General features: G+C 35.5%; 1 protein-coding gene across 5 annotated transcripts; it reads left to right on the top strand.

Annotated features, from left to right (window-relative positions):
- The first annotated feature begins 2,382 nt into the window (after window positions 1–2,382).
- Window positions 2,383–22,089, top strand: LOC143225694 (uncharacterized). Of its 5 annotated transcripts, XM_076455572.1 has the most exons (6): window positions 2,383–2,541; window positions 10,062–10,130; window positions 12,003–12,120; window positions 12,503–12,672; window positions 16,864–17,003; window positions 19,203–22,089. In XM_076455572.1, the coding sequence occupies exons 2-6, from the start codon at window positions 10,095–10,097 to the stop codon at window positions 21,376–21,378; spliced, it is 2,640 nt and encodes an 879-aa protein (XP_076311687.1). In that variant the 5' UTR covers window positions 2,383–2,541; window positions 10,062–10,094; the 3' UTR covers window positions 21,379–22,089. The 5 variants fall into 5 exon arrangements, with proteins under 5 accessions (XP_076311687.1, XP_076311700.1, XP_076311679.1 ...); XM_076455585.1 differs by lacking the exon at window positions 12,503–12,672 and having other exon boundaries at window positions 16,919–17,003; XM_076455564.1 differs by lacking the exon at window positions 10,062–10,130.
- Window positions 22,090–22,566: the final 477 nt, after the last annotated feature.

Here is a 22,566-nt window from a genome sequence, read left to right on the forward strand (position 1 = left end):
TACATAATAACGTGTGTTCCTGACTCCACACTGAGTATTATCTACGTACATAATAACGTGTGTTTCTGACTCCACACTGAGTATTATCTACGTACATAATAAAGTATGTTCCTGACTCCACACTGAGTATTATCTACGTACATAATAACGTGTGTTCCTGACTCCACACTGAGTATTATCTACGTACATAATAAAGTATGTTCCTGACTCCACACTGAGTATTATCTACGAACATGATAACGTGTGTTCCTGACTCCACACTGAGCATTAAATATTTACTGGAAATCCAAGATTTCACACAGGAAGTACAAGAAAAACCTTTTGAGACGCGGGATTCCAACCGTTGATTCTTGGGTACTGAAAGTTCGTTCCTCAAGTTAGAACTGATGTCGATGGTATCCATAATTTTAAACACTGATGTGTTAGTAAATATATATATATCCCTTGTGCCAAGTTCTCATGGTGTTTAATAATACATTGCACAAAGATCTCAAGGTGTCTAATGATATATTTTACTCCGTTCTCAGTGTATCTGGAGATACGCCATCCAAGTTCTCAGCGATTTTAATGATACAGTGCACTAAGTTTTCAAGGTGTTTAATAACATGTTTTACCAAATTGTGTCTAATAACACATCATTTTACAAAGTTCTCAGGGTGTTTATATTATAAGTTTTCCAATTTCCCAGAATTTCTAATGATACGTTGTCAATATGTCCAGTTAATATGAATTTCCTGTTAGAGTAAGCTATTTAATTAGAGCGAAAATATACTTCAACATAGCAGTCAGCATAGCTAATCAAATACACCCTACTTTCGTCTAAACATACGTAGATTAGAATACAGTTTCATAAGATGGTTATCCATGCTGTTAACGTTATTTTCGGTCGTAATCCCAACAATACCTCAAAAGTTTCGGTCAACCTAGAAAACTTAGATTATTTTTAATTGCATACATTAAATTAATAATGCAAAATAATTTTTATAATAAAAGCATAATAATAAAATAAATAGATCAAAGTTAATACAACAAAACTACTATTTTAAGCCTAGAATTATCAGTTCTGAACTTTATACATTGTTAACTTACTTATTTCCATGCTTTTTCCGGGACTTAACAGATAGTTTTATTCGTAACACTGGACTCTAACGAATAGTTTTATCCATGATACTCTGGACTTTAATAATGAATTTAACCAGGTGGCTAGGGCACTCGACTCGTAATCCGAGGGTCGATGGTTCGAATCCCCGTTACCCCAAACATGCTCGCCATTCAGCTGTGAGGGCGTTATAATCTGACAGTCAATCCCACTATTCGTTGGTAAAAGAGTAGCCCAAGAGTTGGCGGTGGGTGATGATGACCAGCTGCCTTCCTTCTAGTCTTACACTACTAAATCAGTGACGGGTAGCGCAGATGGCCTTCATGTAGCTTTGCGCGAAATTAAAAACAAAATAACTTCGATTATCATGCAAATCGCCTCTCACATTTAACTGCCTTGTTTTCTACAGACATTTAAAACCATTAATATAATCAATAAAAATGTCGGTATCGGAAACAATTCTCAACTGACAAAACACTGAAATCACGTTACGAAGGAACAATTGATTAAACTAGATTTGGTTTGTTTTGAATTTCGCGCAAAGCTACATGAGGAATGTCTGCTCTAACCGTCCCTAATTTAACAATGTAAGACTAGAGGAAAGGCAGCTAGTCATCACCACCCACCGCCAACCCTTGGGCTACTCTATTACCAACGAATAGTGGAATTGACGGTGACATTATAACGCCCCCACGGCTGAAAGAGCGAGATTGATTAAATTAGGTTTGTTCATTAACACAGCTGATTTTCAGAAAGAAATCATCTAAGTATCTTACTTTAATTGGACGATAATGTTGACTGATCACATTTTACCTTTACCTGGTTAATATGTTTCTTCGTTTTTAATTTCGCTCCAATTTGATTTTGACTTATCTCAGTACATTAGTATGAAAAATTGAACATTTTTCAATACATTCTTATACATAGGAGAACAATATGCCATATTTCATATCTCGTTTTCATTTAGTTTATAGATATATATATATATACATATTGTATAAAGCGTAATTTTTATATTTTCCTTATGATATTAGTATTTTGTGCGACACCTAAGTGTTGGAGCTATGCCTGGTTCTGACATGAAAAAGAAAATTGCTTATCTACCTAACCCTTACCTTTCTTAGCTAACAAATAGACTAAGAAACTGGTAATTAGATATCTTGTCCAATTGGAAATTATTTTGCGTCACGTGCACGTGACATCATCGTTTATTGGGTGGTCTTTTTTTTGGGGGGACTATATAAACCCTAACTCCTCTATCGCGTGTTTCAGGTAATAGTCTATACTGTGACGTTTGTAGGGGCAAAGCTACCAGTGCGCGTGCGAGGAAACGTGACGGATCCTCTGAGGCACTGTAACAAGTCGTGCACAATCCTTGACCGGTTGTCCTGGAAAGAGTTTTTATGTTGCCGAGGTTATTGACCAACGGACACTTTGTCTTGGTAAGTTGTATCTAAAAATATATATTAAAAAAATACTAAAAAGGAATATCTTGGCAAACAAAAACTCTACAAAGGAACTTGTCATACGGTACTTGTACTAAAATTTTAAGGATGTACGTTATCCCTGCTACCTCTAGTGTATGTATGTATGTATGAGCTTGGGTTGGAGAATATTCTTTAACTGCTTTCTACCTGTTGCTGTAACTATCCCTCCCTGGTCAGTCAGCGGAAGATTACCAAAGTTAAAACGCTATAACCCGGAGTTCAGTTCCTCACGATCAAGAAAACGCTACTTGTCTATGACATTTTTTTTTTTTTTTTTTTGTAAATGAACAACAAAATTTTTATGTGTACAATTTTTTTTTTTTTTTTAAATTAACTCTTCCATTTATTAACATAGCATAATGTTTAGGGACAACAAGGTGGGTCCATCTCGGCTGTCCCATTCTCTAAGCCAAAGTGAGACTATTAAATTAATAAATTAAAGTCAGCCCTTATCATCCATGTACATATCAAGCTTTCTTTTAAAAGCCCTCATATTTACTGCCTCTACCACATCTGACGACAACCCATTCCATAAGCCAACCACCATATTTGATAACGGCCTCTACCTTGCCTAAATCTGTATTTCTGTCCCTGAGTTCTTTAATTTTCGCTGTTAATTGTGAAAAATATTGATGCATCTATTCATTTTACAGTCTTAAACACTTCAATCAGATTTTCTCTAATTCTTCTTTCTTCAAGAAAAAACAATTTTAAAGGTCTTAAACTCGCCCTCCACCGCAGGCACCGTTTTCAACCTTCTTTCAACTAGTTCTTCAGTGGTTTTTTTTTTTTTATATTTCTGTAATTCAACGCTCTGGTTACTATCTTCTTAATTCGTGGTTTTCGCGGTATATTCATTCTAATAACAATAATGCTTTAAGTTTGAACACGTGAATAAAATTGGTTTGTTTTTTAATTTCGCGCAAAGCTAAACAAAGGCTATTTGCGCTGTCCCTCCCTAATTTAGCAATGATTGGCCAAAATCTGACGTTATTGAATAAGAAAGTTCTTACACTTTCTGTTAGAGCTGCCATATTAAAATACCATAATACTGTTCACGTGAGGCCCCGAGATGGCCAGGTGATTAAGGTGCGCGGATCATAATTCGAGGGTCGCGGGTTCGAATCCTAGTCGCACCAACCATGCTCGCCCTTTCAGCCATGGGGGGCGTTATAATGTGACGTTCAATCCCCACTATTCGTTGGTAAAAGAGTAGCCCAAGAGTTGGCGGTGGGTGGTGATGACTAGTTGTCTTCCCTCTAGTCTTACACCACTAAATTAAGGACGGCTAGTGCAGATGTTCCTCGTGTCGCTTTGCGCGAAAATCAAAAGAAACCAAATCAATTTATCCTCTCTCCTCCCCCCCAAATAAAAAACAACTGCAACAAATAAATTCCAAGTTTATTATCATTCAAAGTTGTTCTTATCGTATCACCGTATATTTCATGAAAAGAAATGATATTCTAAGCAACTTCGAATCGTGAACGATATTCTGCACTTGGACGTTGTCTGTCACTGAAAACCTCGAACTACTTGTTACATCTAACTCCACTGAGTTACTTGGAAACTTCCTTCAATTCTGAAAAGATCACTTTGGTTTTGATTTCCGATATAAATTGCAGTTTCGATGATAAATTTGCTCTCTAAAACTGTTTATCTGGCGGCGCCTGATCAGTTGCTAACCGCCATGTAGTCGTTAACTCAGTGTACATCACATAATTAACAGAGATGTTACAGGATACAAATAACTTTCTTTATTTTGACTGTATTTCTACGCAAGTTTTAATAATTATCACACCGTGTAGGCTTAAAACTATATATTTTTCTTAAATTATTTTTCGGCGTTTAGAAGTGGTTTACAATATTAGATTTTAATCAATATGTATTATTGCTGCTCTTTATAACATTAGACACATTAAATATATATAACATTAAGGTTTTTGTCAAATGTGATAAGCATGGTACAAAAAGCTTTTCATGTTATAATTCTACGCTGGTATTTGGTAATTCGTGATGTAATACCTGAAAATGTTTAAAACTGATTCCCCTCTGGGTGTGGGGGACAGCAGTAATTTGTTGCGCTGCCCACCACGGATATCGAAATGCAGTTTCTAGCGTTGTAAGTCCGCAGACATACCAGCATATATCGCTAAAATGTTCGATGTACGAGGTGGCCACAGTGGAGACAGTATAGTATGTAGTTTTGTTGTTCAGCATATAGAAATCAAAATGATTCAGCGAGTTATTATTAAACTCACAAAAACTCGACATAAATTACGATTTTGAAACAGATTCTTTTTATTTTAAGGAAGACAAAAAGTCCTATAGGAACTCTTTTTCTTTGTCTGGAGAGTTTGTTTTAAGCCTAATCTTCACGTTTTAACAACAAACACGAAAACAATAGAATCCGAAAACTTTTTAATAACCAGATTCGTGTCTTGAAAATTCAACGACGAACCTTGAAACTTTTACCTTAGGTTAGACGACGAAACGTCTTCTGTTAATATCATATCCGGTATTGGATGACTTAGTTTTTGTTTGTTCTTGAAATTGATAAAAAATAAAATAGTTACAATAACATTTTAGTAATGAAACCTACTAATTAAGTGGTTGAATTTGAAACACACAGAGGTAAGGTTTACCTTCATCGCCACAAGCTAAACCTTATCTTTAGAGGGATTAAACCATTCATCAATAGAAGGTGCACCTTACCTTTGGAGGAATAAACCATTCATCACCAGACACTTCACTTAAAAAGCTCAAACTGTTTGTGTATATATGCACATTGTCTTAGCTGTCACAATACAAGTCTTCGTATTGGAAGACAGGTACATATATTAATCAGGCTGGAAACAAATCATGGCTAGTGTATTCAAACTCTACCATTCTTTCAAAATTACACCTCTTTTAATATAGAATGTCTTTCGGTGGTTAAGCGCCAAACTTATTATGATACAATTCAAGGTTAGATTTCCGTGACACACATTATACTAGTAGCCTGTTTTGTACACAATGTCATATTCATTAAAAACCTCCATGTTGCCAGGTGCAATGTGAAACAAACTGTATGTAACACATCTTATTCTAAAAATATTTACGTCACCAACATGCGTTGGAAGACTAAATTTTTTTGACTGTTTGTATTGTTTTGGCCTGCTGGTTAGGGCGCTTGCCTCGCAGCCCGTCACTAAACATATAGTTACCGACTGGGTTAGCGACCCTAATGCAAGAATACTGACCGATTCCAGACTTGATGGGATTAAGGTGGTTATGGTCAAGAAGTATTATTTTGGTTTATCCAGTTGGGACTTCTCCATGTTTCCTGGATTCTCACCTGAATCGTAATGTGATCAACATTCTTTGTACAATTATGCGCATTGTTATAACAACAAAGTAACTCACATTGGTCGTGACAAACTAATCCCTCAACCGACATATACCGTGACAAACTAATTCACCAAATAACATATATCGTGATTAAATTAATCCATCAACCGTTTTAACCGCGCCAAACTAATCCATTAACCAACATATAATGCAACAAACTCATCTATCCATCGATATATACCACGCCAAACCAATCCACCAAACAACATATACCACGATAAACTAATCCATTAACTGATATAAGCCGTGACAAACTAATCCATCAACCGGCATATACTGCGCTAAAATCCACCAAACAGCATATACCGAGACAAACTAATGGATCAACCGACATCTATCGTGAGAAACTAATCGAAATATTAACAATTAATTTTTGTAGTTCGTTTTTAAAAACTTGTAATATAGAGTTTGTTATAAAACAAGAACAGAGGCCACTTCTGTTAAGTTTAATCTGTGAGTGTTTCTTACTGTTCACTACTTACGTTAGTTAAAATAAGAACAAAGAACGGCCTTCGTCTTCGTGAAACTGAACTTTGTTCAAAAAACTGTAACCCGGTTCATTGACCACTCAATCGTCAACAGTTATTATTCTCACTGTTTTTCAGAGTTATATAGAGTTTGTCTGAACAGAGTCAGTAGTGAAGACAACGTGTCTCTATACACCGGGATATATATATGTATCTATGCATATATGTGTGTGTATACACGTATTGTGTTCTCATCAATATGCCATCAACAGTTCTCAAGACCTGTCCTTATATCTCAAGTAATCAATACATACAGATATGCTGAATGAAGCGTAATGTTTACTTCGTACTATATGAATGATAATAAAGGAAATATGTGGAAGATAACACCAACAAACTTGATTACTGTTTGTTTCAAAGTAATAGTTGGAAATACGGCTAGGTTCTAAATGGTTTGGTTTGTTTTGAATTTCACGCAAAGCTACACTAGGGCTATCTGCGTTAGCTGTCCCTAATTTAGCAATGTAAGACCAGAGGGAAGGCAGCTAGTCATCACCACCCACAGCTAACTATTGGATTACTCTTTTACCAACGAATAGCGGGATTAACCGTCACATTATAACGTCCCCACGGTTGAAAGGGCAAGAATGTTTGGTGTGACGGGGATTCGAACCCGCGACCCTCAAGTTACGAGTCGAGTGTCTTAATCACCTGGCCCTAGCCATGCCGGGCCAGGTTTTGAATGAAATAACTGTAAACGTTTGTTACGTAACCCCAGATAAACTTCACATGTGTGTAATTATTCACTTTGAACAGTCCCCCGCTGGGGCAGCGGTAAGTCTACGGATTTACAGCACTATATCAGGGGCTCAATTCCTCTTGGTGGATACAGCAGATTGTCGATGTGTCTTTGCTATAAAAAACATACACGCACACACTCGAACAGTGAGCTATCAATAATCAACATGGTGTGTTACTGCACCACAGATTATAAACTTCACACATGTGTAGTTCTTCACTTTAAACAGTGAATGAGTCAATAATAGTAATATGTAACTTATTCCGTTTAGCAACAACCAACACAATGTGTCAAAGCATCAATGATAAAAATCAGTGTTCAGTTTGAAGTTCGCAGGCAAATGTTAGTGTAGAGCTAAAGACTAAGGTTTATTAGTGGGTTGTAAGAACATAATTCACACATTCAACTTTTGTGTGGTGTTAAGGAAGCAGTAGGATTTCCTGAAACAGGAAAGAGGAGTCACTATGGTTATGAATGAGTCATAACTCCAACTGGTTCATCTGAACCTGAAACACCGACCATTCAATGGCTGTTGTTCTGGTTACATTGCTTCTAGTATAGGAGTCCTACTTAATAATAAGTAAACAGGAAATTAGTTTGGAATACACAGTTATCTGATGTTTTTATAACTTATTTATTTTTTGCCTTCCAATATTTTCCATATTTCTCCGTCTTCCCCCCACCTTTATGTTAACTACGTGATATTCTAAATAAAGTTTTTAACTGTGTCAGTCTATGACTTCTAGATACTTTTAAACAGATTCTACATCTTTAACAGAACAAACTCATTATATGAGGGAACGAGCACGACCAGGTTGTTGTAACCTGAGGGTCGCGAGTTTGAATCTCCATCTCACCAAACATGCTCCCCCTTTCAGCTGTGAGGGTGTTGTAATGTTTCAATCCGCTATTCGTTGGTAAAAGAGTAGCCCAAGAGTTGGCGGTGGGTGGTGATGACTAGCTTCCTTCCCTTTAGTCTCTCACCGTTTAATTAGGGACGGTTAGCGCAGATAGCCCTCGTGTAGCTTTGCGCGAACTTCAAAACAAACAAATATTATATGCACAATCCTTCTGTACTAAAAACCATATCATTGTTTCCAAAAACAATCCAAACTCGACTGAGAAATTGGGAAGGAATACATCTGCTTGGTTATCACGACGTAAAGACGTAAGACGACGTGAATGTACAAAGCATGACAAGCAGAATAAAGAAAATATATGTTCCAAGATTTTAACATCATAACTCTTCTTCAAGATGTCAATTATTAGGATATGTCACGTTAAATATCAAGTTTTATCTTAGAAAGACATTTTGGTTTTTTTTATTTGTTACGTTCTCTGTGTGACAAATGGTTTAGAATCATAATCACGTGCATAGAATGATAACTTGCTACGTTACTTAAAATTTTAATGATGCACAATTAAAGACGTGATATTTCTAATCGTTACATAATCTAAGAGTTTGAAATATGTGTAGATAACTGCCAACAAACGACGTCAAAATCCTTTTCATGGGAAATTTCTTTGGCTTGATCTGTTTTACAGAATTTCCTCTTACACAGCAAATAAGAAAAATAACAGGATGTAAGAAGATCTGAGATGTTAAAAATAAATTTCACTTGTTCTTTCTAAAACTAATAAATAAAGTAAAGTTAATTAAAATAAAAACATTGTTTATTCTCTTTTTGGATAATTGCGCATGATCAGTAAAACAGAACCCACACGTGTAGTAGCCAATGCGTAGAATGAAACGTTGGCCAATGAGTGAAACATAGTAACTGTGAGAAAAAAATATTAAATTTAAATCTGGTATTTTACAGAAACAACTTGTTCTCATTTACTGTCGTCGACACCAGGGGGCGATAAAGTTTTATTGTTTCATACCATAATCAGTTTGACTTGTAAATCACACAACAAGAGTCTGAGGAAGGTCTTTATAATTAAATTATATGGCTGCTAGCTCAGTTGATAAATTAATGCAGTAAGGTTAACTTGAAGAAACGTCAGGCAGTGAACATAACTTGTTGCAGCTTTAATAAAAGCTAATTTCTATAGAAAAATGGTTGGGGAGAGTCAGCTAAAACAACACAGCACTGGACAGGTAGTGGTTTAGTCAGGTAAAATAGCACTGGACAGGTAGTGGTTTAGTCAGGTAAAACAGCACTGGACAGGTAGTGGTTTAGTCAGGTAAAACAGCACTGGACAGGTAGTGGTTTAGTCAGGTGAAACAGCACTGGACAGGTAGTGGTTTAGTCAGGTAAAATAGCACTGGACAGGTAGTGGTTTAGTCAGGTAAAACAACATTGGACAGGCAGTGGTTTAGTCAGGTAACACAACACTTACTGGTAGTTCTCCTTTATTATGGTTTTAGTATTACGCACTTCTGTATGTCGATAAAATGGAAAAAATTAAACTTTCTCAGCTGAGCGGGTAGCCTTTGAAATAGGTTACCTCCAGATGTGGTAGATACATTTAATTTAAAGTTAATGAATATTTTAAGTATTTTTGTATCATTATTTTAACACTGCTTGTTAGATGAAATGCTTGCCTTGTTGTATTAAATTACATTGTATGTACGTTGCATGGGCATCCGTAGAAGGGAGGGGCAAAGTATTGTGAAATGAATAAGTAATTCTCACACACAGGCTGAATAAATAAATAATTATGTTTCTCATTTTCCAGTCGAGGCAAGTACCCCTTCTTGCTCTCCCATATTACGGACGCCCCCGGTAACTAAAAGACAAAATGTTTTGTCCCATTGTTATTTGTAGCATTTTTTTAAAGGTTTATCAATGTTTCAAGTGTTACAATTTTTTTTCCAGCTTTTGTTTTGTTCTCAGAAAACAACTTAAACTATGGCCTATGGGATACTGATGGCGCTGTTGCTCTCGGTAAGTGACGTCACTCCCAATTTCACATATGAAAATAGTGATTTGGACGGACGTTAGAATTTGTTGTTGTTGGTTTTTTAGAGTAAAATATAAACAAAAATAGAGTAGAAATGACACCGCACGAAAATGATGCATTATTAAATGATATATTTCTTCTACATAACTTTTTTTTTTTTCGTTAAAACAAAATTGGCACGGAAACCGACGGCCAGATGAAACTGCTCAATGTAATTACATATTGTTAACATTCGCTCTCGTTTTGAAACTGGTTGGGCCTTTTGCGGCGGTCTCTTGTAGTGATCAGGGGATTCTTAAAGGTCAAATTTCGTCCTTCACACGTCACATGCGGTTATTATGATATTAGAAGTGAACATACTAGTGTTAATTTCTGTTTAAACTTTACCGACACAATAATACTTATGACTGACTAAATGTTACAAGTGTTAAGTCTACTAATTTAAACTACATTTGTTTATTTATTAAGATTATATTAAAACAAAAACTTGAATGAGCAATTTACAATTTATGAAAAAACAAGGTAAAATTAAGTGTTTATTGAGCAAGTAAATGTAAGCATGCACGTGTAATAATTATAATTCTTGTTATTCTAACAAAGAAGGTTTATAGTGTTATCTTGAATGTATGTTATAAATTCCGTTATCGTGCGACCCGGCATGACCAGGTGGTTAAGGCACTCGACTCCTAATCTGAGGGTCGCGGGTTCGAAACCCCGTCACTCCAAATTTGCTCGCCTATTTCAACCGTGGGGGTGTTATAGTGTGGGGTCAATCCCACTATTCGTTGGTAAAAGAGTAGCTCAAGAGTCGGCGGTAGGTGGTGATGATTAGCTGCCTTCCCTCTAGTCTTACACTGCTAAATTAGAGACGGCTAGCGCAGATAGCCCTCAAGTAGCTTTACGCAAAATTCAAAACAAACCAAACCATTATTGTGCACAAATATGTTGCATTCACATCAAGTTTCTTGTTCGTGGAATCGAATTTTTTTAAAATTTGTGGTTGATTGTAGATAATTTATGGATTTCAATGATTAAAAGTTAAATCTTGAAAATGCAAGAAAATAAACTTGTCACCACGGTGACATTCTTGATGACGACAAACCCACCTGAAATTAAAATGTATCTTAAAACTCTTTCTTTGTTAACCTGAAGATGATCTAGGTAGGCCGAAAAGTTGTTTTCTGCTTATCAATAAAAGTGTTAATACCCGTGCCAGCGGTTCTGAGATACAAAATTATCACCAATAGAGACAACTATAGGGGAACTGAACGTTAGGCAATTGAACCATAAAACAAACTAACGTACTTGACATACTGAACGTCTATATTCGAACATCTTCACATCATAAAGTTGACCCGGTATGGCCAGGTGGGTTAAGACTCTGGACTCCTAATCCGAGGGTTCCAATCCCCGTCGCACCAAACATGCTCGCCCTTTCAGGCGTGGGGGTGTTATAATGTGACGGTCAATCCTAATATTTGTTGGTAAAAGAGTAGCCCAACAGTTAGCGGTAGGTGGTGATGACTAGCTGCCTTCCCTCTAGTCTTACACTGCTAAATTAGGGACAGTTAGCGCAGATAGCCTTCGAGTAGCTTTGCGCGAAATTCAAAACACAAACAAAACATACAAACCACATCATAAAACTTCTAACGGTCTATTTTTTTTATAAAGTAGGGTAAAAGTTGATAAAAACAGTTAAAAGATAAAGGTAAATTGAGGAGGAAAAGCATTGTCCAACAATTTTTATAACATTGTCGATTGATTTGAATCACAGGTTTCAGACCAGATAAACTATTTAATTACCAGAGAAGCTGATATTTGATATTCTACTTTTTTCTTTTTTTACACGCTACCAGCTGCCTCATTTCCTGCGTGGACAGGAACCTCAGCGAGATGACACTCATGTTGCCAGTGTTGTGCGTTCAGCAGTAGCAGACGAGTTTAGTAGCGAGATCCTTACCGAAAGAACAACAGGTAAACTTGACTATGTTTGTCCAATAATCTTTATTTTATCTTTTTATTAGGTTAGATCCTTTATGCACGTTACACGAGATCGTCAGTGCCTTTCTGACGTCACGCCTGTTAGTTAAACGATCAACCCTAGGTCGCTACTTTCGGCAGCAGATTTTATCGTAACCAGTCCTTCAGCCAATTAAAATATGATGTTTACAATTTTTTTGTTGTAGCAAGATCTCGTAGTTAAAGGTATTATTATTATTCATAGAATTCAAGTCTTGAACAACAGTTATTCATTAAAGATCCTGTAGTCACGGGTGAAACCCTAACCAATCGGCCTGATTGGCTCTGTTCACGATAACTTAAAACCATACACACAGAGTACAATTTTTTTTTCCAGCTTATCTGTCTTGTGAGTCTGGAGAAATGGTGATTAAGATTAACTTCACCCATCCATTCAGTGGGGTGACATTCACAGATTATGACAGAAGAAGCCCCTGCAAGTTCTTCGGCGATGGAAGCACTTATTATGAGCTGAGGATACCTCTAAAAGGATGTGGAACGAGGCAGGTACGACGGAACACTCCTGTTTATATGCCACCCCAGTGGCAAAACTCTAGAAAATGGGTTTCGATACCCATGGTGAGCAGAGCACAGATAGCCCATTGTGTAGCTTTGTGATTAATTTCTTCAAACAAATAACAAATCTATTTCCAACCATTCACGATAAAATCATGGAAGCTTAGTCTCAGAATAATCGAAACACGAAGGAACTATAATTATTTTAACTTAAAAAGTCATTAAACGAAATAGGTCAAATAATGTATGATTATAGTTGGAATTATTCTTTCCCACATTATGAAATGATTCATATATTTGTTTTTTTTCTTTTAATCTATCAGGTAACAAAAAAACCCTGGATTTTATTGTTCCCCGCAGTAATCACAGCGCAGATAGTCCATTGTGTAGCTTTGAACTTAAAAAAAAAAATACAACGACAACAACAAAATTCTTCTCAAAACGTCCTTACTATGTACCTGAACCTGGCCCCTACATCTGTGAGATAGAATTAATCTCAAACCCTATTGGCTAAATTTTAATCGTCGGAATATAATAAACTATTTTTTTCTTCTTTTTCTTCTTCTTTATAAGCCTGTAGGCGTTTACGTAACATAATGCAATGTTTAAAATCTGCCTGGCTTCGGAGCATACAAGCGTTAATGGTGCTAAGTATAGATTCCAGGTGGCGTATTAAAATAACACTAAACTGAAAAACAAGCAATTATTATCTCTAGTTTTCCAAATAAATATTAAACATAAAGTTGCATTTTAATAAATTATTTCTGTGTTGAAAAGTTAAAACCTTCGACTACTGTTTGGAACTTATTGTATATTCTTGAAAAGTTAAAACCTTAGACTACTGTTTAGAACTTATTGTATATTCTTGAAAAGTTAAAATCTTAGACTACTGTTTAAAACTTATTGTATATTCTTGAAAAGTTAAAACCTTAGACTACTGTTATAAGTTTAAATAAGTTTAAAACTTATTGTATATTTTTGAAAAGTCAAAACCTTAGACTACTGTTTAAAACTTATTGTATATTTTTGAAAAGTTAAAACCTTAGACTACTGTTTAAAACTTGTATATTTTTGAAAAGTTAAAACCTTAGACTACTTTTTAAAACTTATTGTATATTTTTGAAAAGTTAAAACCTTAGACTACTGTTTAAAACTTATTGTATATTCTTGACAAACAGAAACTAAAAAAGAGGGGACTGCGTTCGATCAACTAGGAATCTTAACCCTAGCACTAAATACACCACTGTAAGCGTTTTACACTAACTCAACTATCATTCACAACAGTAGCGGCGCCAGGGGAATTGACCCCCCAAATGAGCCAAGCCCCCTCAGCCTCTTCAATATTGTTACCTACATATATTCATAAAATATGGAAAACACAATCGTCGTTCTTGTTTAACAATTAACATCAAAGAGACATAGATCTGTAGAACTCAACATCTTCATTAAGATGAAAGATAGTTAGCCTGATAGTGACCTTACTTTTCCTCAGAGTGCAGTAACTTCACATGGGATAATTCGTTTCTGCTATGTAAACTATGTTTTTATGTTATATTTCTTTTGATTTGTAGCTTTACTCTTAATGATATATTAAATGTTCAATCTAAGCTTATCTTGATTTTCTTTATTATTATGTATTACCTTGGGTGGAATTTAGGTGAGCTTCCACTTTTACATATACGCATATTTTCATAAACAGATTATTTCTAATTTGTAATAATGAATTATTAATCAGAGTATGAGTTTCCAATGAAAACTGCATTGAAAACGCAGTTCAAAATAGCACACCTTCCTGAAATGTTCCTTGGTATTTACATTATTATAATTTACCATCTATATTTCAAATTGATGGCATTTTGGGAAGCCCCCCCCCCCCAACGAAAATATCCTGGCGCCATCACTGATTCACAGAAGAAACCATAAACCGAAACGTTTTAAGAACATGAATAAAACTAAAGAAATAATACAATTACTGGCTAAATATATAAACAACTGTTTATATGAAAAATAAAGTGTTTACATTTAATAAACAAATTGTTAGTACCAATGTAAAAGCTGTAAAATGGAAATTTTAAACACGAAATATATAAAATACGACTATAATTAAGTTATTTTTCTTTCTTAAAATCTCTTACAGGCATGAAAACATTCAAAATACAGTTTGATTTTACTAGACCGAAGTGAATAGAATAATAAATCGATTATAACACTGAGCATTGGTATTACAACAGCGAGATGTTAGTCGCTACTCTGATATCAACAAGGTAAATAAATGACGTAGCTAAAGAAATGTGGTGGATTCTGAAAGAAATCTGTCTTTATGACATAAATTACTAACTGTAAAAGGTTTAATAATTAATAACAATTTATTAACTACATCAAAAGAATGCTGATATTGAAAAGCCCCAGTCCCGCCACACTCTGTCACGTTTTCTTATTTATTTTACCAATAAAATGAACCTTCAGTTCTATAGGTTAATTAACAAAAAGTACTCTGTTCATTGGCATTGCTTTTCAAATCTTATTAGAATATATAATAAATTAAGATTGCGTGTTTTGAATTTCGCGCAAAGCTACACGAGAGTTATCTGCGCTAGCCTTGCTTCGATGTATTTGTTAACTCCATTTGTTGCTTAAATTAACAAAAAATAATATTCCAATAAATCTTTTATCACTTCATTTTACTAGCCCTAATGGCAATTATGAAATTAGAAAATCTTTTGAACGTTTTTATTGTAATCTTGAATATCTCAGGTCCCATAAGAAATGTCCAGATATTTAATACAGAAAGTGTATCATCATTTCTGTCTTTGTAGAAGGCTTTAATGACTAAAATATGTAGTAGGGCGCATATAAAAATGTTCAAACAAATAAAAGAAACTAACCCAACTCCACTTTTTCAGATCATTAATCAAATAAACCCTTTATAAAGATGGATGTGTCTGTGGAGCACATTAGATATATAATGCTTTATGAGTTTTAAAACAGGCAATAGTGCAGCAAAAACTACACAAAACATTCAAGGTATTTATGGTGTGGAGTCTCTCAATGAAAGAAAATGTTGAAGGTGGTTTCAGAAGTTCAGATCAGGTGACTACAGCTTAAGTGATGCGACACGTTCAGGTTGTTCTGTTGAGTTTAATGATGACTTGCTGCTGGCTGCACTTGATGAAGATTGTACCGTAACAGTTGAAGAACTAGCACAAAAGCTTAATTCAACCCATTCAACAGTTCACCGTCATGTGCAACAGCTTGGAAAGGTGTCAAAACATGGAGAATGGGTGCCCCATGATTTGACAGAAGCCAACTTTTAGAGCAAGAGTGGACATTTGCAGTTCTCTGCACTCTCGTGAATGTAACTCACTTGTTTTGGACAAGTAGGTAAATGTAGATGAAAAATGGATATTTTATAAAAATTTTAAGCGCCGCAGACAATGGATCAGTGGAAACTGGACCTCCACTCTAGGAAAGTCTTGTTAAGAGTTTGGTGGAATATCGTTTGGTGGAATATCGTTGATGTGGTCCACTTTGAGTTTCTGCCACTCATTGTATCGATTACATCACACTCATACAGTAAACAGTTTGAGCGCTTGAATGTTGCGCTGAAAGAAAACAGGCCTGCTTTGATCAATCGTAAAGGTATTGTGTTATACCAGGATAATGCACAGCCCTACACAGGAAGGATCACATCTGTAAAGATTGAAGAGCTAGACTGGGAAAACTTCCACATCCTCCTTATTCTCCAGACTTTGTCCCATCTGGTTATCAGCTATTCTGAAGTTTGCAGAACTATCTTGATGGAAATGAGCTTGGAATACATGAAGATCTCAAAACTACCCTCTCTACATTCTTTTCCTCTAAACCCCAAGAATTTTATAGAAGTAGCATTCAGGAGCTTGTAAGTCGCGAGCAGGAAATAATTAATAATAATGGAACATCCATTATTGATTAAATAACATTAAAAGAGTTTGAAATCCTTTTTTAACCTAAAATCGGACATTACTTAAGGAATGACCTGATAAATTATATCGTTAAGAGAATTATAATTGATACTGTATTTTAAAATTTATACCTGGGGTATGTTTCGTAACTGTGATACAATTCTTCGGTACATGGAAATAAACACTAAAAGTTTTCTAACTTACCTATATTTTGTGTGTTTCTCACCTGAAAATTTTCCAGGAAGCTCCACGTGTATTCATCAATAATATCATTGTTCGTTTTCACCGGTCTCTAGAGTTGGAAGAAGATGAAATTAAAACAATAATTTGTCGTTATCCACCGCCCGTGGCTCCCTTGTCCGGCGCTGATGTTCCTTCACTGTAAGTAAACTTTCCCAAGACCTTTTAGTCTGTACTGTGTCTTCAAATAATGAGCTTGAATTTTAATTGTTCTTGTTATTTTTTAGAACAAGTATTAGAATCTGTATTAATGTTAGGTCTACACGAATTATTGAACAATAACACACTAACGTTAGGTCTAATCGAATTCTTGTTTAACAACTCACTGACATTAGGCCTAATCGAATTATTGAACTACAACACTGACGTTAAGTGTATTGGAATTATTGAATAACACGCCGACGTTAGGCCTACTCTAATTATTGAACGACGACATACTAACGTTAGGCCTACCCTAACTATTGAACGATGACACACTGAGGTTAGGCTTACTCGAATTATTGAACAACACAAATACGTTAGGTCTACTTTAATTATTGAACGAAAATACACTGTTGTTAAGCCTACTTGAACGACAGCATGAATGATAACTAGACATGATCTAAAGAACAAAACAGCAGCTCACTAAAACACAAATCATCCAATACACAGTATCCAACAACTTTATTCAATCACTACAATTAATTCGTTAATACACTATGTCAGTTACATCATGTAGGAACAACACATTTTAAAACTTGTAAAGTAACAATAGGACGTGCTACTGCAAAGGAGGATTAGTGCAGACTTTGTAATGGGTTTTTATACAACTGTTATGAAAATTAGAGTTGTTAAACACTTCATGCAACACCTTTCTATCTTACACACTTTTCTAATAAGATTGAATTTACAACAATAATGCTATTTTTGTTTTGCTCTATTGTAGTTGTTTCCAGATTTGAAACACATAGACATACAAACATGTATATATATATAATATACGTGATTTTATTATATGTTTGTGCAACGGTACTTTTATGTTTATCGTCTATGAAATAAATTTAAAGGCATAATAAAACTTTATAAACAAATACTATTCATGTTCTATGATCTTCATGAAAAGTACCTTGACCTTGCTTTCACTCATATGTTATTATAATTTCATATTTTAAGGTTTTACATCTTGTGACGTAATGTATGAGGTAGCTTCGTTTAAAAATAAGAGGATCATGTATGTCAAAATAATTTTGGACACGTGAAAAAAGAAATTAAGGTTTATTTAATGGCAGCCATTACAAGATATTCATTGCTTAACTGTTTCCCAAGAAATGAATCCTGCTGGCGTCTTCGTTAAGTATTGTTACGAAATATTGCATTTGTACCTCGTGTATCTTCCCAACTTTAATTTTAATCAAGTTGTAAAGAAGTAAAAAAAAAATTAAATTATTTTTGTTTCCTTTTGTAATGAATTCCACATAGCTAACTACTTTTTGATGCTTTGAAATACAAAGCTTATAAGACTACTTCTGACATAGAAGGATAAGACACTTTAAACATTGGAAATGGATTTAATTTATGCAAGGGCGTAGCCAGTACTACAACGTATTCTATAGAGCTTTACCTAAGTTTTTTTTTTTTTCAACTGCACAATTGTATTTTAACTTCATTATTTTTTAATAGATGACGCCTTATTGCACCTCATATATACAGGCCTAGTAACAAATTGATCCACAAATTAAATTTTATAATCTTAAATATATTTTTTATATATATTTATCCACTTGAGCTTACTTATGTAGCTGAATTTTCAACTGCACGAATATTTTCACAGTTACACAATTTATTACAAACTGCACTCTAGGAAAACTCCTTCTCTTCTTCTATACATAGAAATTAAATGGCTTGCATGAAAATAAGGTGTTTACTTTGTTTTTTTTATCACACAACGTCTGGAGCCGCACATTACTTCATTCGTGTTTGAAAACACCTTGAAGTGTTTATTACCAATAGAGTATATGACGTTTAGGTCATAAATTATTATAATACCGTTTAAGGTATTTAAGGCATTGAAACATATAGTACATCTAACGTTTCTGTTATGCATTACTTTAATACTGTTTAAATAATACTTTGAAGTGTTTATTACTAATACATTTTATAGCGTTTCGGTTGTACATTAATACCGTTTAAAGAATACTTATAAATCTTAGTTAAATTTAAAATTATGTACGTTTTCAGCTATACATCATTCATATTTGAGAATACTTTAAATTCCGAACTACATGGAAACGATTTTTAAGTATTTTCTGTTGCTTTTGTTTAACTGAGAGTTTGATTAATCATGTGTATGGTTTATTATAGATTGGCACCTGCGCCGATCGCCCCTGTTGTTGTTGCACCCAAGCTTACAGAAGTCGATCTGTTGTTAATCATTTGTGCCGTATTATTTCTAACACTTTTGTTGCTTGGTGTTGGTGTCGCCTACTTCTGTTTAAAGAAGAGAAACATCAAGGTGGTGCGGCGGAAGAAATCCTTGTCTTCTGCTCCTGGTAGTGTAATCACCAGGTTCAGTGGCGCTACCTCTCAGTCTATTATCAAACCAGTGACAATACCACGTGTTGTGTCATGCTTGTCGTCGTCTGGGTCGGAGGCTGCTTTACTACAATCAGTGTCGTCTCACTACGAGTCAAGAGAAATGAACGAAACTATTCCCTCAAACTTCCCACGTGAGCCCCTTCTTCCCCCCCTTTCTGTAGAGGAAGACGATATGTACATAAACGTATCAAGTAACAACAGTCACAGACAAGGACATCATGCGACGTTTCTTTCTGATGATTTCTTTGAAAGATCTGGTTATCCAGAAGATACAGAAAGAGCCCACAGTGTTTCTTCTGTCTCATTCCAAACAACAATCAAACCTGATGCAAAGGTGATACACCGCAGAGAAGCCAGACCACGTCTAACTAAGCAACAAATACTGACCACCATCAACGAAGGAGATTACGTGTACACAGACACGTGGGATGAAAGAGTCGCTGGAATGACAATGGCACAAGAAGAACATGAAGACGACGCTGCTGTGTACACCACAACTAGACGAAGAACACCATCCATGTCGTCATATTCTCTTTCATTAAATGGTAGTATCCCTGACAATGACAACCAACCACACACTGAGATGATAGAATCAGTACCAGTACGTGGACCACATTCTGTATCGTCTCATGTTCCTTCCCTTTATCTTTACCTTCATGATAGTATCTTTAACAATGACAACCAATCGCACACTGAGATGATAAAATCAGTGCCAGCACATGAGCTCCCTTCTGTATCGTCTTATGTACCTTCCCTTTATGGTAGTATCCCTGCCAATGACAACAGATCTCATTCTGAATTCGAAACAGAATCTCCTGTCACGCCATATATTCGTAAGTCTAAAACTCAAATTCCAACTTTATCAGACTTCTACCTAGACACTCAAAAGAATATTGATATCCAAGAGGATGCTGCCCCAAAGAACAAGTCAATAACACAACATCAGGAATCAGATTCAGAAATACCTGAGGGAAAGGCTCTGGCACCTGCTTCTCATGCTCCAAAATTCACTGTTCAAAACATTAATGATGTTTATCTTACTACTCTTATCGAAACTCACGCAACACACCGTGTTACCAAGCATAAGAAAGATTCAATGGAACAAGAAGCGAAGTCACCTTTTACTTGCGATGTAGCCATACCTCACTACCAACCCGAATCGCCTGAAGAACCAAGACCAGGCAAGGCATGGGATACTTTCTCTAAAGTTAGTGAAAAGTGTAGAGATACTGAGAGTACAGTTACAGAAACACCAGTTCAAATACGTTCCAACTCACCTCCAGTACCACCAGAGACAAACAAAAACTCTTCAAACTGGGATGTAATATTTAAGGAACTTCATTTTCCACCAATAGAAGGTGTCCAAGAGCTAACTAAAGAAGATAAAGAAACGTGGAAGGCTGTAGTCAGCACAGACTTGGGATTCCATTCAATGATTCAAGAAGCCAGTACAATTGAAGAGCTTGTTCGAATCAGCCAAGATGAGCAATATAAGAAAATGTATACTCCAAATAAGTGGCACGTCATTATTCGAATTCTGACGAGTCCTGACCATCTTGAGCCTTCTATCCATAAGCAACTCTCACCACATGTGAAACCACCACCATTCAGGAAGAGGAGAGATCAAGAGCAGCCACCACGTAGTCGCAAAGGCTCCCTTCCTCCAGTTCACGAGATTATAGAAGATCCATCTCAGCCGGGAAAGCCACCAGAAAGTGTTCGTTCTAGACGTATATCCAGATCAGAATTAATTAAGGACCTGGACGTTCGTTCTGTGACCGAAATGGAAGTTGACTTTGCTCGCGATGACAGAGAATCTCTGTGGAGTGTGGACACTGGGTATACATACAGAACATCGCATAGTGTGGGTGAAAGATCGACCTCTGAATTTCTTGAAGAGGTTCCAACTGTCCCAAACCGTCGAACCTCCTCACAGCATTGAATCGCTCCATCTCCTAATATTCGTACTGACATTGGTAACGCAAACGGATTGTACGACCAGGCTTTGTCCAATGAAAAGGTCTTAGATGCTGAACAAAGAAATTATTTAGAAAGCACAAACCAACCAATTTTAGGGAGGGCTAGTACTGAAATTATAATCAGTTTGCCAATAATGAGACCTATGAACGGTGTTGATACTGATGACACACAATAAACTAGAAGCCTTGCAAGAAACGCCTTCTTACGCTAGGAAAACCTGTAGCTCGATATCATTTAATATGACGAGCGTTTATCAACCATCATATAGTTTTGTAACAATGTGAAAATAATGTACAACCTTCCTAATAAGTGTGGTGTCTTAAACACGATTTGTGTATACAAAATACAATAATAAAAATTATTGTTTATCGAACGTTAATCCAGACATATTGAATGGGCTTTAAAAAATGTTAAAGTGTATTTTTAGTAGTGTAATTGTGTTTAAAGGCATGGCAGTTTGTAGGATCGAAACTCGACTCTAAACATGCTCGCCCTATCAAATTTGTGAGCGTTATAATGTGGTTGTCAAACCCCCTATTCGTTAGCAAATTAGTAGCTCAAGAGCTGGAGATAGGTGTTGGTAGCCGGTTACCTGTCCTCTGATGGACAGTTTAAAATTAGACATCGTTCAATAGTTTTGCCATTAAAATAAAATACAATCTGAGAAAACTCCCTCTGGTGGTGTGTTTCCTGGTATTTTTTTATTGTTCGTTTAATCTGGTGCTTTAAAATATGTTTTTTTTAAACTCGAAAGATTGATGTTTAGTTATAAAGACTTAATGTTTAATTCAACCACTGAGATAAAAAAAGTGCTAATCGGAAATATATTTATATTTTAATAATAAATTAAAGAAAGCGTGATGGGGCGTTTCTGTTCAGTTTTTATTTCAATAGTATCAGAACTAAAGCATTGACGAATTTCATTTTTAATGAATTTTTCGTCAGGATAATTAATATTTATATTCCTAACGGAGCTTAATTGTAAAATGTGTCCTTAATTGATGAATAACTCCAAAATATTGGATAAGATTGTAGATATTAAAAATATAAGTGGAAGAATAATGTGTGTATATATTCTGTGTCTGACGATCGTTTGGGAGAAAATATAACAATTTAATAAAGAATGCTTAACCTGTTCAGTGCCGTAGAC

This window comes from Tachypleus tridentatus, chromosome 1, assembly GCF_004210375.1.
Source record: "Tachypleus tridentatus isolate NWPU-2018 chromosome 1, ASM421037v1, whole genome shotgun sequence".
NCBI classification, from domain to species: domain Eukaryota; kingdom Metazoa; phylum Arthropoda; class Merostomata; order Xiphosura; family Limulidae; genus Tachypleus; species Tachypleus tridentatus.